Source organism: Cnephaeus nilssonii, assembly GCF_951640355.1.
Source record: "Cnephaeus nilssonii genome assembly, chromosome: 4".
NCBI classification, from domain to species: Eukaryota; Metazoa; Chordata; class Mammalia; order Chiroptera; family Vespertilionidae; genus Cnephaeus; species Cnephaeus nilssonii.
In genome coordinates this window covers 100,716,581-100,734,102 of record NC_137075.1, presented here as the reverse complement: position 1 = coordinate 100,734,102, position 17,522 = coordinate 100,716,581, and the positions used below count along the sequence as shown (strand labels likewise).

Below are 17,522 nucleotides of genomic sequence, written 5' to 3'. Positions count from 1 at the left end.
TCAAAGAGGACTGACCTGCCCGGGGCCACGGGCAGAAGGGAAGAGACCCCTCAGGGGGCCAGTCCCGCCTCTCAGCTTCACCAGCGCCACGGGTGGGACTCGAGGGTACGGCTTAAGTCCTGTTTTGCCATAACAACCCGCTCAGGCTGAACCCTGGCCTTGGGTGAGGACGGGAGTGAATTCCCTCCCCTTCTGGCAGCTGCCCCACCTGGTGACTGGCTGGATGAAGACAAGGTTTTTTAAAGCGGCAAGTGGTCAGTAGGCAATTAGGAGAACTGACAAGAGAGGCCAAGGGCCTGCTCCAGAGGCCAGAACGCCCAGGCCAGGGGGCCAAAGAGAAGCTGCGGAGGCCGGGCGGCAGCCCCTGCGAAGGGCTGGGCAGGCTCTCTGGGACGGTCTGGGAATTCCTGCTCAGCGCCGTGCCCGCCTGCCCTGGCCTTGCTGTACCTCTGGGCAATGAGCCAGAGGTCTCTCCAGAACAGTCCTCCAGACCCGGGCCTTGAGAAACTTAGGGGGACCCAGGCCTGCTCTGTCTATCCCAAGTCCTCGGCTTCCCGTCACGGGCCTTTGACATGGGATAGAGGTGTGAGTCCCTGCCTCTCGGACAGGCCAGGCAGGCCCTGGGTCTTCCTAGAGTGGCCCCGGGAAATGCCAGGGACGTGACTGTGCACATGTTCTTCCGTTAAGCAAATGCCAATCAGCAACGTCTCCGTCACTAACGCCCTCACTTAGGGTCCTGTGACCACAGGTGAGAGAGTGGGAATTTAGAGGGAGGGTATGTGTGTAGGAGGAGAAGGGACAGTGGTGTCACGACATGGCCACTCCTGTCTGCTCAGCCTTACCTGACCCCAGCAATGGCAGGGAAGGGTCATCAGAGCTACTACCACAGTAATCATTACCATCCTCCAGCTCGCTGCTGACCGTGTTGCCGTTTGCAATGGTCTTTTGTTTGACTGTGAAAAAGGCCTGTATCTTCACATTGTACCTGGAAGTTAAGGCAGGAGGAGGTCAGAGCTGCGGGAGAGACCTGGCAGGGGGGAGGGCTGGGCACCCCCGCCCCTCACACCCCTGGGCACACAGTCAGGTGTGCCTGGACTGTCCCCACGAGGGACCTGGGGAGCCAAAGCGTTTCCACCGAGTTGACAGCATCCCTAACAGGAACTGGAGAACAATGTGCAGTCTGACGCCCTGCTCCCCCTGACGTGTTTGTGGGCTTCCCGGGGGCATGAAAAAACTTCAGCCCAAGAAAGTGTCGGATGCCTCCTCCCTGCGGGGCACAGGCCTGCCCGGAGCAAAGGAGCTCGGCTCAGCCTCAGGGACGGCTCAAAGGAGGCCTGACTGGGCCCGTCCGCCCCCCCGCCCCCCGCGGGTGAGTCTTTGGGTCTCCCCTGTGTCACTGACAGCAGCACCCCGGCCCACACCCAGGCTGCCCCCTGGCTGAATGGCACTCAGAGAGGGCATCGTTGAGGGGCAATTCTCCTGCCGTCTGACCGTCCATCACCCATGTTTGTAAAACATTTTGATTCATAGCCTCATAAAACTCAGTGTTGTTTTTTAACCAACTGCAGAGATATAAACAAGATAAAACCTGGATGTGGCTCACCTCATGGGTAGTTTGTTCTTTCCCTTTTTTTTTTTTTATATGGGGAAAAACATATACAACATAAAACGCGCTGCTTTAATGAGTTACCATTCCGAGGCACACACTTCAGTGGCATTAATTACATTTACGATGGGAAATCATCACCCCTATTTCTATAACTTCTTCAGCATCCCAAACAGAACTCCTCGCCCACCGACCCACTCGTGACTGACCGCCCCTCCTCCGCGCTAGCCCTCTCTCACTCGCTTTCTGACTCTATGAATGTGACTCTCCTCAGTACCTCATCACACGGCATCAGACGAGATCTGTCCCTTTGTGACGGCTCCTTTCACTCGCATGTTTACAAGCCGCCCCCCCACCCCACCCCTGCTCCACGGTGCAGCATCTGGCAGAATTCCCTTCCGTTTTAACGGCCAAATAATATTCCTGGGATTTTTGAGATGCTTCTGACCTGGGCAGCTTCCATGGGGCCACAAGGGGCCACAATGCCGGACCCTGTGTCTGCAACCTCCACACTGTGAGTGGCGCCCCCTGCAGTGGCACGAGGCAGCGGCCCTGAGAAGCGCCATTTTACGCAGCTTAGAGCAGAAGCGAGGCTGCCTGGCTCTTTTGAAAAGAGTGGGATTAATTTACCAGATTTATATATAGAGGGGGAAAAAAAGTGGTCACCTTGGCATGGAGTGGGGTGGGAGAGGGGTCCTGGTTTGCTACTGTTTGGGAGTGGCTTTGTCTTCTACCCACCAGCCCTGACTCCCCTGGCCTGGTGTGGACAGCACCCCAAAACAGTGTCTGAACATCTCCCTCCCATTCCAGCCTCCCCAGTGGGGTGTCCCCCAGAGAACTGGGGCTGGCCAGAGGCTAGCTGTGACTCCAGGTGTCAGACAGCCCGGAAGGAGAAGAGAAAGGACACTTACTTCATGATCAGAATGTAAAACACGTACAAGATGATGAGCACCAGGCCTTCCCACCTCAAAGAGAGAAAGGAGGCTGTGGTTAGAGCGGGGCAGGCCCGCGCTGAAGGTGGGGCGTGACCGTGCAGAGGGCGAAGCAGGTGTCCTTCCCCGTGCCCAGCGCCTGGCCCGGGACCCGGGACCCAGGCATGCAGGTGTGTGCCCCAGTCCGGCTGTCCCGCACCCTAAAGCTGGCTGGGTGGCACAGAGAGAAGGCTGAGAGTGGGGTCCTCTCAGCTCCAGGGGGTCTGCAGGGCTCCGCTGGAGTCCCCCCGCTACCAGAACAAGGAGGGCCAGGGCCACCACATCCCAGGACTCGAAGGGGTGGGGCCAGGAGTCCCCTAGACTTGACACGAAGAGGCCCCATGATCACCTGAGATTCCGGCCACGGAGCAGAGAAGCTGTGGGTGCAGGCGGAAAGGGGCCCTGAGAGCTGCCTTAAGAGGGGGCACGGGACCTCCTGGGTGCACAGTAGGGCAGCGTCTTCCCGAGACAACGCGATTACCGCTGTCTCGCATGAGCAGTGCCCCACTCCGGGCACCGTGGGGTTTCTGTAGCTCTGACCACAGGCCTCTGAGGAGCCACACAGCTTTAGTGTGTTCGTCCATCCGACGAATGTGCCCGGCATGGGCGATCATCGCTTTGGGAGCTCTTCCTTGGCTGACAAGAGCCCAAGGACCAGCAGAGCCACAAAGGGACTTGGAGGTGATCTGACCCCCACCCCCAACTCCATCCACAGGTGAGGAAAAGGAGTCCGGGGAGTGGAGAGGTTCCTGGGTCACCGGGCAGGTTAGGGGCCAGGCGGGGCCAGCACCAGGCTTCCCTGGGCCCACAGCACGCAGCCCCTCACATCAGGCCTCCTGAATATACCCCCCCAAACAGTCACACACAGTGTGCAGATTCTGGCTGTCATGCAGAGGACACTGTTATGGTTTATACGAAGGGAAGGAAGATGCAGTCACACTCCAGAGAGGGCACACATCAACCTTTTCTTTAAAGTCTGCGCTGTATGTATCTTAGTTAAGGAATCATTCCCAGCCTCAAGGTCATGAAGGTGAGTCCCTATGTTTTATTCTGTGTTATTTTAATGTTGCTTCTTACAGTGAGGACTTCCGCTCACCTGGAATGTATAAGGTGTGAGGGACAGAGCTGACGGTATCTTGCTCTGTATGGATTCCTGGTGGTCCCAGCAGCAGCTGAGACCCCCTCCCCAACTCACTGCCTTGTCACGCACGACACCCGCCATACCCCCCCGCCCGGAAGTGGGCCTACTGCTGGGTTCTCGGTTCCATACTCCACACTGGCCTATGCTTCTCCCTGTGCAAAACACCGCACCGTTTGAATCATTTTAGCTTTATGCTACACTGAGTGGCCAGATTATTATGATCTCTCAATGGATAATAATCTGGCCACTCAGTGTATTTGTATCTCCAATGGGTACCAAAAGCATTCTAGACTTTTGCTGGAGATCAACCACCTATTTGCCCTGAGCTTTCTATCAGCCAGTGCAAAGGGGAAAACTGATCAGGTGCACAATTTATAGTATCTTTGATATTAAATAAATGAGGTACTCAAGAGAAGTACACTGAGTGGCCAGATTATTATGCGTTCAGAGAACATCATAATCTGGCCACTCAGTGTATATCTTGGTATCTGGCAGGATGGAAATAGGAAGGGAAACCATGTTTGTCACTTTGAAAGGACAAATAAAGGCGTGATTGCTGAGAATCATACCCTTTTTATTTTTACCAAGTTCATAAGCCTGTGTTTGTAAAGATAATTTTGAAGAAGATCCAATGAACCCAATAAGGACACTAACAAAACAGAAGGAGAAACAAACTTTAAAAACTTACCATACAATTTCTTCATCATATATGAACTGGAAGGCAAAAGAAACAAAAGGAGGGGGACATATTTACTCAAAAAACAACAGGAAAACGAAAAACCAACACAGGCCTGTCAGCACCCAGAGCAGCCACACCTCTGTGTCTCCACAGAAAGCTGGGCCCCTCTCACCATTCCGGGCTCCCCAACTGCAGTAGGTGATCTGGCCTTCGGTGAAACCCGGGTCAGCAGGTGCGGCAACCTGCAGCCCCGCAGAGCGGGGGCCTCTCCGAGAATGGCCTGCGCTTTATTGCGGTCCGACCTAGCGGCTGGGGCCAACCTGGCAGGGGCCGGCCCTCACTAACGGAGCAGAGTTGCTGCAATCACGAATCTTAAAAACTGAAGACATCCATCCATCCATCCATCCATCCATCCATCCATCCATCCATCCATCCATCCATCCTACCTGCCTACTTATCTGCCTGCTTATTTACTTACCTACCTATGGCGCCTGCGTGTATAGGAAAGAAGGGGTGTTATTTTCATAAAAAACAAAGAGTAAACCCTTTGGAACTTCTGGGGGCATAAGACCCACTAGTACCCTTTAAAGGGAGGCAGGGGGCAATGGTGGGGGACTCCAGGCTTTCCTAATTGGGCACTGACATTTGCCCGACAACCCCACCCTGCATCTTTGACATGTGGTCCAGAGGAGGATATTAGTTATCTACCACTGGAAGGGAGAGGGAGAGAGAAACATCAATGTGGGAGAGGAATTTTGATCAGTGGCCTGTGAGCACCCCAGCCAAGCCCAAGGAGGACAGGTAGGTGGAGGGGCTACCATAACGCCTAAACAATACAAAAAGGACAAGTAAAAGTAATTTATAACAAAAGAATACATCTTTTAGCGCATAAAGGTTCTGGCAGGAACCTGCTTGAACACCCAATGATGTAATCTGCTCTCCCTCTGCCCCCCTATGGAGGGGCAACACCCACAAATTGAATCCTGGAGACATAGAGGTTCCCACAGGGGACACCAGCAGAGGCCAGGGGCTTCTGTCTGAACCCGGGCCCACTGCACCCGGCTGCTGGCTGTCATGTGGGCTGCACACACAGAACTGCTTTGGGGTGTCGCTTCTGAGAGGGTCGTCCTGACCGGGCATTGCTGGGAGGCTCCCCAAACTCTAGGGCAGGCGTCCTCAAACTACGGCCCGCGGGCCACATGCGGGTGTTTTTGCCGTTTTTTTTTTTGTTTGTTTTTTTTTACTTCAAAATAAGATATGTGCAGTGTGCATAGGAATTTGTTCATAGTTTTTTTAAAACTATAGTCCGGCCCTCCAACGGTCTGAGGGACAGTGAACTGGCCCCCTGTTTAAAAGGTTTGAGGACCCCTGCTCTAGGGTCTAAGAAAGTGGCACCCAACCTGGGGACATTTCGGGACACTTATGGAGCTGTTTTTGGATTTTACAACCCCATGGAGGGCCCCTGGCTTTCAGAGGCAGTGAACGCTGGGCTGCTGGCCAGCCTGGAACGCGTGAAACGGTTCTATTAGAGCTTTCTCACATTTGGCACAAGTGTTAAGCGTCCTGCTAAATATTCAGGTAAATGACAAAAACAAATAAATATCAGGAGCCTAGTTTTTTTACATGGTTTAGTTAAATACTTAATTTTCTAGTGAGGTAACTGTCATGCCATGGGGAGAAATTGTACTTGGCTCTTTTAGGATTTTAGCGGGAGTTGTTCATAATTTTGGGAAATCATGTCAGCGATGTCAGCACCACTCAGGGGTTTAAGGGCCAGCCCAGCCCAGCACACGGGTCTAGGTCTGAGCTGATGGTTGTCAGGCTGCTGTCCGGGGGGGGGGGGGGGGGTGGGGGCAGCAGATTACATCATCGGGTGTTCAAGCAGGTTCCTGCCAAAACCTTTATGCACTGAAAGATGTATTCTTTTGTTTTAAATTACTTTTACTTGTCCTTTTTTGTATTGTTTAGGTGTTATGGTTTTTTAAAAATATGTATTTGTGTTGATTTGAAAGAGAGAGGAAAGGAGAGGGAGAGAAACATCAATGGGAGAGGGAAATATTGATAAGTGGCCGGCCTCCCATATGCACCCCGACTGGGGACTGCACCCTCAACCCGGGCATGTGCTTTGACCGAACCAGCAACTTTTTGGTGCACCGGACAACACTCAAGCAGCTGACCCACACCGGCCAAGGCTGGTTTTTGTTCATTACGTACAGGTAAATTATTTTATCTGTTCATTAGGTAAATTATTTTATCTGGAACTCATCTTCCGGGGTGTGAGAGGCAGCCTCTCGGATGGCCCCCATGATCCCACCGCCTGACTTCACGCTCCCCTTGTGTCCATGGCCTGGACCTAGGACTTGCTCCTCAGAAACAGTGACGGGCGGTCACTCCCGGGATTAGGTCACGCACACTGTGGCTTCCATCCTGGCTCCTCCCTTCCTCACTCTGAAAGCCCTGGGCTGCGCAGGGCAACACGGTTCTGAGAGTGGATTCTCACGTGGGTTTGGGGGAGCCTGAGCCAGAAGACTCCACTCCAGAATTCAATCCACAGAAACGGGCATAATAAGCGCTTGTTGCTTTAAGCCACTGAGTTTTGGGGAAACTTTGCACACAGTGACAGATAACTAATAGAAGGGATGTGACTGTCACACACAGTAGGCGCTAGATCTTGTAAGGTTGAGAATTGTCACTCTAGGGCGCATGCCCTAACAACTGGGCACACCGTGCCACCTGCCCTCTTTGAACACAACCTGCCCTTTAAAACTCCTTTTGGGTTGAAATGGCTTCCCCGTGGGTGAGATACTCTTTGGCAGTAGCCTGACTGTGTGTCATGTACATCACAGTCATGTGCCATGATGTGACCTCAGTCCCTGAGGGGGGTGGGGGACACAGGGATACCCTCACACACACCAGCAAGCCCCAGGGATTGATTCCTGTTTCATCTCCTCTGCCCCCCCGGCCCCCAACCGCCCACCCCGCTGCCAACTCTGACAGCTCCCAGCTGCCTCTCTGCTCTGCTCGGCAGTGAGTGACCCCAGGAACTCGGCTCCTTAGAAAACGGGCTCTGCGTGAGGGTCCCCAGGCCTCGGAGGAGATGCGTGAGGGGAACCGCGTGGACCATGCAACGTGCTTGGCTCTGCGGAGGCCTTTTTGCCTCGAGGTGGTCCCTGGATTTGCTCCGGATGCAAGGGGTCAGAGATTCTGGGGACACGTCAGCACAGGCACGGCGACTGGTCAAAGCGACCGCAGGGACTGGGTGCTGGGGGTTCTCTGGTCACAGGGCCAGGGACAAAGATGGGGGGGCGGGAGGTCCTGCGACTTCAGGGGGAGGGGCACTCACGGCGATGAGCACGATGACGGAGAGGGTGTAGTACACGGAGTCTCGGCACACGGCCCACCACGTCAGCTGGACCACCTGCGCACAAAGGGCTGTCAGCTGCTATTGGCTGGAGAGATGGGGGGAGGGAGCGGGTACAGCTGCTGGGGGGGCCTTCCCCCCCCCCAGGCCCTACAGGGACACGCCCACGGAGCGCCTCCTAACTGTGCCACCAGAAACAATCGTGCCTGGCTACTCGGGGCCACGCTGTGCTCTCCATTAGACTCTGGGGACAGATTGGAGCCAGGGAATGATGCTCGGAAGTGACGGGAAAGCCGGCCCTGCTCCTCCCCCTGCTCCTCCCCCTGCTCCTCCCCCTGCTCCTCCCCCTGCTCCTCCAAAGTAACAACACCGCCCGCTGCGCTGCGAAGCCCTATGTCGAGGCCGAGGCCAGAGGCGCTGGCACGTCCCGACACTGGAACCTCCTGGTGGTAACTGGCTACCCTCCTCTGCCTCCCTCAGCCAAGCAGGGCCTGCCCATGAGCTCAATGCTCTGAGGTCAAGTCTAACAGCACCACCCCACCCGCCTCCCGTGGCCCTGAGCACCAGGAAGATGCGGGTGGGTATTAATGACAGGCCGGTTACGTGTTCCCTGCTGGGAGGCCCAGGGCCCCAAACACTTCCAGAATCCAGCTCAGGGCAGGAGGAAACAGGCTCGCTCCAAGCCTTGGGGGTCAGGGCCATGGCCAAGGCTGGGCCTTGGGTCTCCCCACTGCTGTCCCTGACGTCACTTCCCGAGGGGAGAGAAACCACGGACCTGCCCCGCGAATAATCCACACACGCCGATGATACACAGGATGTTGAACACGGCAGAGCCCACGATGGTCCCAACCCCGACATCTCCGTGGGTGATGAACACACCTGCAAGGGAAAGGCACGAATCCTCTCCTGCAAGGCCCAGGCCTGCCCCGTCCGCACACCCAGGCCGGCTGCAAGGTCTGTGTCCCCCTGACTACCCGCGCCCCCCAAACCAGGGGAGTTCTCACTATCAAACAGAACACCCGCAATGCCCTAAAAGACCAGCTACTCTAATTCTTCCATTTTCTTGAGCAGCTTTATTAAGACATAATTCACATGCCATAAAATTCACCCGTTTAAAGTATCAATTCAGTGTTTTGCAGGATAGTCACAGAATTGTGCAACCATCACCACAATCTAATTTGGGAACATTTTCATCACCCCAAAAGGAAACCCTGTACCCGTTAGCACCTCGGCTCCACCCACTAGTGGTTCCACCCCAGGGAACCGCTAATGTACTTCCTGTCTCTCCCACTCTCCCATTTTACAGATGAGAAAACTGAGGCCAGGAGCTGACAAATGCCTTGTCAGGGCTCTCCCCAGATCCTGTGTCTCTGGCTGGCGGGATTTCTTACCAATAATAGAAGCAAACAGCTCAGGCGTTGAGCTTCCCGCAGCCATGAAGGTGGCTCCAGCCACATCTTCACTCAGATGGAGTTTCTGAAACAGAAATGACCGCAGACCCTCAGGCTGTGACGTGGGGGCAGGGGACGCACTGACTGGACACCTCGGCAGCCAGCGAGAGCGTGGAGTCAGCTCCTCCCCTGGCAGCGTCTCCTCCCTGGACCTGAGTACATGCCCTCAGCCGCTCTACTGGGCCCTCAATCCAGAATCCCACCTCTCCCCCATCTGGAGGTGAGCACGTGGCTCCCTCTGAGGGGGGCAAGGGGAGGTGAGACAAAGCCTTTGCATACTTTTGCCGGGTCACTCATTATTTAGGGGACCCAGGTCAAGGAGCTAGTCCCTGATCTTTGCTCAGCACCCGGGTAAAGTAAAAAGTGCCTGCCCCTAACAATCCATGTCCCCAGCTGTAAAGGTCAAACCAATATGGCCTCAAAAAGCTGGGAGATTTCATGCGGGTAAAGTGTGGCAAAGCCCTGAGCAGTCTGCACACAGTAGGTGCTTTTCCTTCCTTGACTGGAAGCCAAGACCAAGACAGGATAGAAATAGACTGGGGTCTTGTATACAGCTAGAAAAAAGAAAAGTGAAAACTTAACAAAATAATTAAAAGGAGGAAATGTCAACCTGCAAAGGTTGGGACAGAGGGTGCTCCCTGTCCTTGCAGCTCCACCTCCTCCCCCGGGACACAGATCCCCACCTGGTACCTGCCTCTGACACCTGGTTATGGCAAATGCTCCCTAACTAACCAGGTTTGGCTTAACTGCGGGCAGCCAGCCGGCCTGCCTGCCTGCCTGGGAGCCAGACAAGCTGGGTAGCGGTTTTCGCTGGGAGCACCTTCTTCTGCCAAGTCTGGGAAAGGACGCTGGCTGCCCGCAAACTCTAATCTGAGTGTTTCAGAGTGAGACTTCGCCATGGCGACACTGAGTGACCGGCCTGACAGGCTGCACTGCCAGGCGCTCCCGGTCCCCCTCGGCCAGGCACCGACGTGCCACGTGTCCTCGGTCACCCCCAGCCCCTCCCAGACTTCGCCGCAGGTCCCAAGTCTCTCCCACGCACCTCGCAGATCTTTTCCAGAGACGGAACGAAGAAGTCATCGCACACGATGGCCAGGGCGTAGAACATGTATAGAGCCTGCGGTGGAAGCGGGACAGAGAGTCAGCGAGGGCACCTGCCACCGAGAAGGCATGGCCGGGCAACCATCACACCCGAACCAGCCTGCGGGCAGAGGCCGGACACACAGGCAGGCTTAGAGGAAAATTCCGGCACCACAGAGACCGACTCCCTCAACCCCCTTACTGACAAAATGGGAAACTGAGGCCCAGAGAGAAGTACTTGCTGGGGAGCAGAGGGGACTGAAACGCAGGCCACAGGGCCTTGTGCTCTGTCCTCATGCCTTAAAGCAGCAGCTCTCCCAACACAGAGCATGCCCTCGCAAGGCAACACCTAACCTTTGAGGAAAAGCATTTAAAATCACCATTGGAAGCCTGGCTGGGATTGCTCAGTGGTTGAGCACTGATCTATGAACCAGGAGGTCACGATTCGATTCCCGGTCAGGGGACATGCTCAGGTTGCGGGCTCGATCCCCAGTGTGGGGCGTGCAGGAGGCAGCCGATCACTGATTCTCTCTCATCATTGATGTTTCTCTCTCTCTCTCCCTCTCCCTCCCTCTCTGAAATAAAAATGTTTTAAAAATCACCATTTTAAGAATTTAAAAATGATAATCCAGATTTTCCTTTCGTTTTTAGTGAAGGCACCATTTCCTTGAGATCTGGCATTTCCCAGGGCGCCACTTGATGTTGGCGCAAGTCCCTGACAATGGGAGGGTCATGGAGCAAAGAGTCTGGATTCTAATGCCGCTGCTCGCACTTATTTGCCGAGTGACTCTGGGTAAGTTACGTCTCTAGGTCTCAGTGTCTGCATCTGTTTAATGACAGAGTGAGAACAGATCAGTCGTTTCAGAATGGCTTTCCATCCAGAACCCCTCACCTGCCCTGTCCACCCAACTCAGCTCTACTGAGCTCATCTAGGCCCCGGCCCCTATGCTCGGCATCAGGGATGCACAGCGAGGACACCAATAAAAGCCTCTGCCTCCTGTCACTTAGCTTAGTGGGGGACAAACCAACAGGCAAATAAAGCATCTCTTACTGCCAGGAAAGAGGACGTGCAAAGGTCCTGAGGCAGGGGTGCGCTCGATGCATTTGAGGAACAGCAGGTAGAACTGGTGCGGGTAGAACACAGTGAGAGTGAGGTGGGAAATGGAGGAGGTGAGGCTGGAGGGAGAGGCAAGGATGAGGACCCGCAGGAAAGAGATGAGACTTTACACTCAGCACTGGGGGGAGCCGCTACTTTCCGCGAAGAAAACGTGATATGAATGCCCTGTGCGCAGAGGAGGGTCGGCCTGGGCTGCTCCACCCACAGTGTGACACTCCGACACTTCACAGTTACTTAACTACGACCAAATAAAATAAACGGAAGACACATCTGCTGTGGCCAAGGCATCGGGGGCAGGTGTCCACGGCCGTCCAGGTGTGGCTGTCCCCGGATTTGATTATGTTTGGGAGGAAGCAAAATGAAACAAATACTGGGGTGCAGATGAAGGAAGAGAGTGAGGTGGGAGAGACCCCACTACAAATCTCAGGATTCTGACTTGAACTGACACCCCCAGGAATTCCCCCCAACATGGTCTCCCAGGCAAAGGGTTTTCCGCGAGGCCAAAGCCTCTCGCTCCCCTGAGATCTCTGAAACACTGGAGAGAAAGGGGGGCCAAGGAGGGGCTACTGTTCCCATCACTTGAAGTTGGCGCTAAAGCCGGAACCTTCTCTTCCTCCAAAAAAGGGGTCAGTAAACCTCTTCTTAAAGGGCCAGACAGCAAGTATTTTAGGCTTCGAGGTCTCTATTGCTGTAAAACAACAGCCACGGAATGGGTGTGGCTGTGTTCCAATAAAACTTTATTTATGAAAACAGGAGGTGGGCTGGAATGAGCCCGCCAGCCACGGTCTGGCAATCCCTGCTCAAAGGGATCCTGCAAAATTCCCGAGGGGCTCTGAGGTTCCAGGTTTTGTCTTGGCAATGCCAAGATGTGAGGCAAAGCAACAAAACTAAGGGCTTAATTCACACTCTCTTAGTGAAGAAGGGGGGAGTGCATGAAGAAAAAAAAAAACACAGAGGAACTAGGGAGATAATAACTCTATTACAGATATAATATACAGGCCTGTCACTCAAACTCTGCCGCCGATCTTCATTCTAACCTTCATTTCCATTAACAGTGCATCCTGTTAATTAAAACTTCACTCATTCATTACCCACTGCTGGCTGCCACCAATGTGAGAATCCCAGCTTTTACTTTCTTAATTATCTCTTGCAAAGACTACTATCTGGTTGGGTTTAAATACATAAGCAGATGGTGCTGAGCGGTCGGGAACCTAATCAAGAGGAAAATGTGCTGTGTTTGATCTAAAGTGGCCACCTTCATGCTACAATGGGGCTGGCAAGCCTTTTCTGCCAAGGGTCACAGAGCTAACTACTTGTGGCTCCACGGACATGGAGTCTCGGTCACGGCTCCTCGGCTCTGCCGCGGAAGCAGAGGCAGCCATTGATAACCCAGAAACGAATGGGAATGAATGGCCGTGTTCCAATAAAACTTTATTTACAAACACGGGCAGTGGCCACAGGCTGTGGTTTGCCTACCCCTACCCGAGAAGAGCAACTTTCACCTATAACAGTGGTCGGCAAACTGCGGCTCGCGAGCCGCCTCGGTTTGCTGCTCTGTTGACGAATGAGTTTGCCGACCACTGCCTTAGGGAAAAACACTTTAATTCTTTGCACTCGCTTGCTTTTTTCTTGATTCCTGCTACCGATGCTAACCGTGTCGAGTCACACTCGACATCCGAGTGCAAAAGGTTAATAATGTACTATTGTCTTTAACCTGAAGTCAGAACTTCCTGGTAAGGGTAATGCCTTAACATGGGTTTGAACCCATGATTCCTTTTTGAATTGCTACATCAGCGCCCCCATTTGGCATTAAGGCCCATCTGAGTACAGAGGGAAGTCTGAGAAGTGCACCAGAGTCTGACACTACAGCCGTGCAAGGTGGTAAATTTGGGGGGATCAGGGCAGCAAGCATGCGCAGAGCACCTATTATGCGCCAGGCAAGGTCTGCTGCACCTGGCCTACATTCACTCGCACTTGCGCGTCTGGGAAAGACGCTGTCACGCCCGTTTTAGAAAAGCAGAAAATGAGGCATCAGTTGACTCAAATTCTAGTCTTGGCTCGGGCCACTCACTATGTGACACTGAGCGAGTCACCCAACATCCTTGACTTTGTTTCTTTGTGGTCCAGCATCTGCCCCCCTCACGGGCTCTGACAAGGACTGCACGTGACCTTGGGCACACTGTGGCTCAGCCGTGCTCTGCGGACCGGCTCCACCTGCCTCACCCGTGGGAGCACCCGCCCCGTGAGGGCCACTTACACCGAGGATGTGCAGCAGGACGGCTCCGTGCTGTCGCTCCGTATTGGAGAACAGGTCTGTGGGGAACTCGTGAATGGCTGGAAGACAAGAGGACACGGCCGAGTTAGTGCTGACTGGGAGCTGAGGCTCAGGGGCTCAGGGGCGGGTCTGAGCAGGATGGAGGTCGAGGTGGCTCAAGGGAGAGGGGGAGGGCTGAGAGCACTGGCCCTGGTCCCCTTAGCCCCGGGGCCCCCTCAGGTCCACTCAGGTGCCAGGTGCGCTCCCACTAGCCTCTGCCCTCCTCTGGCCCCAAGCATGTCCCTGCGGGTGGCCACCGCCACTCTCATCACCCGGGTGGTGGGCAGCCTGTGAGGTGCGGAGCCCTCTGTGCTGGAAATCAAACACTTGGGGTTCAGGTACCATCCCTGACACCCCATGACCCCTCACAAGGGGTCTGAGCACCAGGTCTGCCTTCCAGGCCCCGGAACCCTCCTGGGTAATGAAGAAATCATTCCTCCGCACCCCCCATTCGAGATGACCCATGGATAAGTACTTTGTGAGTGTCATTTCTGCGGGTCCCCCGTCAGACACCCCCACATCCTTTCTCATCACATCAGCTCGCCCGGAAGCTTCTAGAAATCAGGGATCCACACTGCCCTGCACGGCATTCTCTGTGCCTCGGCCAGGCTGCACACAGTAGGTTCTCAACAGACCTTCAAAGTCAATTGAATAAACAATAGTAAAACACTAACACAGCTAACAATGCGTGTCAGCTCGTCCTATTAGAGTGCTTGCATTACCTTTAGAAATCCCATAAATAAACCAGAATGGCCTGGTTCGTGGCGGGCGCTTGATAAATGCTTTTGAAATAAACTCCCAGAAAAAAATTCCCTTCTCTGTCAATGTAATTTGGCTCCAAGCTCTGAACGTGATGGTTTCTCCTTTATATGGGAACTTTTCTGTTTTTTAAGATTAGATTCTCCCAATAAGACACGGAAAACATCTGCTCCCCACACACCCAGAAAGCGCCCCCCCTGTAAAACAAGCTGCCATTGAATGAAATATAGATTCTTTCACTTCTGGTGTTTCGCTTTGTTTTCTGCAACCAAATTTATGCGCTGGAATTGCTCTGTCAGGTCAAGGGCATGGATCCGCTTCAAGGTCTGCGGCTCAGGGAGGGAGCAGTGCTGCCGGGAGAGATGTAGCGAACTGTCTGGGACGTCTCCGTGGGATCGATAGCCATTTCTGCCATGAACATTCGAGATCGCCCCTGATTCTCCAAACCAGTGTTTTGAGCGCTAGTGATTTATCCAGTCCTGGGAATTCTCTGAAAACTAGAATAAAGTAATGCTGTCTTTTTGCTTCGAGGACATTATCTTCTGGCCTCCGGCGGGGAGGGAACATGGATTATAAATGGCTTTGTCCTTGCTGGGAACAGAATTCTGCTTCAGCCACCGCGCCTGGCCCGGCAGCCCCACGCACACGCTGCAGGCTGCTGAGGGGAGCAAATGCCACTCAGGCCCTCATTTGCCAACAAAGACAGCGTGTAACCAGCAGCGCGGCCAGCTGCCGATGACCCTTCGCCCCCAGTACCCACCCAAGTCTTCTGGACACATCCTGACCCCGTGAGGCAGGCGCTGCAGCCAAAAAACGTCCCTGCTTTCCCGATGAGGCTCAGAGTGGGGAGCGACCGGCTCCAGGCCCCGGGCCACCTGAGCCAGGACTCACGGGGCTCCCTGCGTTCCCCTCCCTGGTCAGGGGCTGGTCACACACGAATGGAAACCGCCCTGCACTGGCAGACAGGAGACCCGGATAGAGTCCTGGCTCAACTACCCACGAGCTTGTGGGGCCCCGGCCGAGTCACTTCATCTCTCTGTCCCTTTATTTCTGCAGCCGCAGCCTGTGGCCACAGAGGTAATGAAACAGTCACCATCGCTGGCTGTCAAAGGCCGTAAGCAGGCAGGTGGCCACGCTGCCCTCCCCAGGCGGCAGCTGGTAACTGGGACCAGGGCACTCCCAGTTCAGGAGTCAAACCCTCTGGAGACTGGTGCTGGGGGTACAGGCCATGGGGCATGCAGAGCCAGAGCTCTGTCTCTCCCTTCCTTGTCACCAACAGCAACAACTCCACTGCAGACGCCTGTGCAGGGCTCAGCGCACACACGCTCCCTAGAAGCAGGTGACTTAGGTTTTGCTCCGCGGTCCCTAGAAGCAGGTGACTTAGGTTTCGCTCCCATGACCTCGGCAAGTTACTTAACACCTCGGGGCAGTTCCCTTACCTACCCAGGTGGCTGCAGTGATGAAATGAGAGGGAATGTGTGCAGGACACTTAGCCAGTCAGGCTGTAAGGACCTTGACTCACAGACTCCTCCCTCAGATGCCTTCTGGCCCCACGGCCCCAGAGGAGCAGCCTTGGTTTGTGAAGGCAAAAGAGAAGGTAAAGCCAGTTCCGTGGGAAAGAGAGTGGGCGAGGGAAGACGGGCCGCGTTACCACCTTGGTGTGGATGGGGTTTAATTCCCAGCTTCCTGAGAAACCTTTTTTTCTCTTCTCCTGGGGTTTGCTGAGATCCAGAGCCCCGATCCACGTTCAAGGGCGTGATACTTGCATGTCTAGAGGCGCCAAGCCTGCCCGGCTGCTCAAATCCCCACCAGAGACAAAGAGGAATCGACAGGGTGCGCACAGGAGGCCTTTGAGGCCACACCTAAGCCTATAAGCCGCAGAAATCCCGGGGCGAGGGGTGGGGGAGAAGAGGCGTGTCTGCAGGTGGAGCCCAGACCTCGAAGCCAGGGGTGATCCCAGCACTGCCCATCTCATGGGGTGAAGGTGGGGAGCAGGGGGAGGAGGGGAGGAAAAGCTATAAACTGTTCAGCGGCCATCCCGCCCCCCCCCCCCACACCTCCCCTCTCCCAGGATTCTTTCCTTTGGACCTCAGTGCCCAGAACTGGCTTCTCCATCACTCTTGGTTCTGGACACACCCCTCTCTTCACTCCCAGGTGTCTCCCCCCACTGTGTGCAGGGCCACGGAGTAGGGGCGGGGTCTTTCCTACCACTTGTCTTCCTGAACAGCGGAGGGGAAACCACAGATGCCTGGGCAAAAGCGTCTGCCATCCCCTCCCAGCACCAGCTACCAAGCCCTCTAACACTGCACCCACGAGACCACTCGGGCGCTCTTGACCTTTCGGTGGACACACTAAGTTCCGTGGTGACACCATTCTATCTCAGGAACCTGAGTTAGCGTTGCCCTTTGGTGTGTCTATCCTTTCGCCAACATTGCTGCTCCTTCTCCAGACGCATTCCTTTGTTCCTGTGAACTTGCTCTGCGAACAGGCGGGAGATCCCGGTGCGTCCGGGACATCCTCCGGCCCGCAGCTCCTCATCACGGGGGTGATCTCACTTTCACGTGGGAAGCCAAAATGTTCAGAAAGCGGCTGGTTCTCAGGATGGCAAGTACCCTGATTCTGAAACAGTGCAAGTCCATATAGGTTTCTTGAGCACGTACTAGGTGCCAGGCACGGGGCTTGGCACTGGGCCTTGCAGATGTGCCCTGAGGGGTTGGTGGGGGAAACGGATAAATAAACAAATGGCCAAGAGGCCATGAGGAGCTTGCTGTGCTGCTGAGGGGTGACCAAGCCAGGGGTCACTGACTTGGGCAGGTAGGGCAGGCGGCAAGCCCATGGACAGAGTGCCACCCTCGTCAAGGTTTGAAGGCTGCGTTACTAAATTTCCAAGCCCTTCAATGTGTCCTGTCCATCCTGAGAAGATCGTTATTCCCATTTTATTGACGGAGAAACAGAGCCCCTGAGAGGCTAAGGAGTCAAGGTTTGGCACAGGTGAGAGGAGAACCCAAGGTGGGAGCCCACCCAATACCAGGCCTTTGTCACC

At 54.7% G+C, this 17,522-nt stretch overlaps 1 protein-coding gene across 2 annotated transcripts in view; it reads right to left on the bottom strand.

Moving 5' to 3' along the window:
• Positions 1–17,522, bottom strand: part of SLC24A4 (solute carrier family 24 member 4) — a gene marked incomplete at its 5' end in the record, with an annotated part of 120,035 nt that overhangs the window by 23,033 nt on the left and 79,480 nt on the right. The window contains 8 exons of one of the 2 annotated variants that reach the window (XM_079769492.1): positions 843–985; positions 2,518–2,571; positions 4,407–4,432; positions 7,741–7,815; positions 8,534–8,637; positions 9,150–9,234; positions 10,252–10,326; positions 13,664–13,740. In XM_079769492.1, the coding sequence (XP_079625618.1) occupies positions 843–985; positions 2,518–2,571; positions 4,407–4,432; positions 7,741–7,815; positions 8,534–8,637; positions 9,150–9,234; positions 10,252–10,326; positions 13,664–13,740 (639 nt within the window). The remainder of the gene's footprint in view (positions 1–842; positions 986–2,517; positions 2,572–4,406; positions 4,433–7,740; positions 7,816–8,533; positions 8,638–9,149; positions 9,235–10,251; positions 10,327–13,663; positions 13,741–17,522) is intronic. The other variant, XM_079769493.1, reaches the window with a different exon arrangement.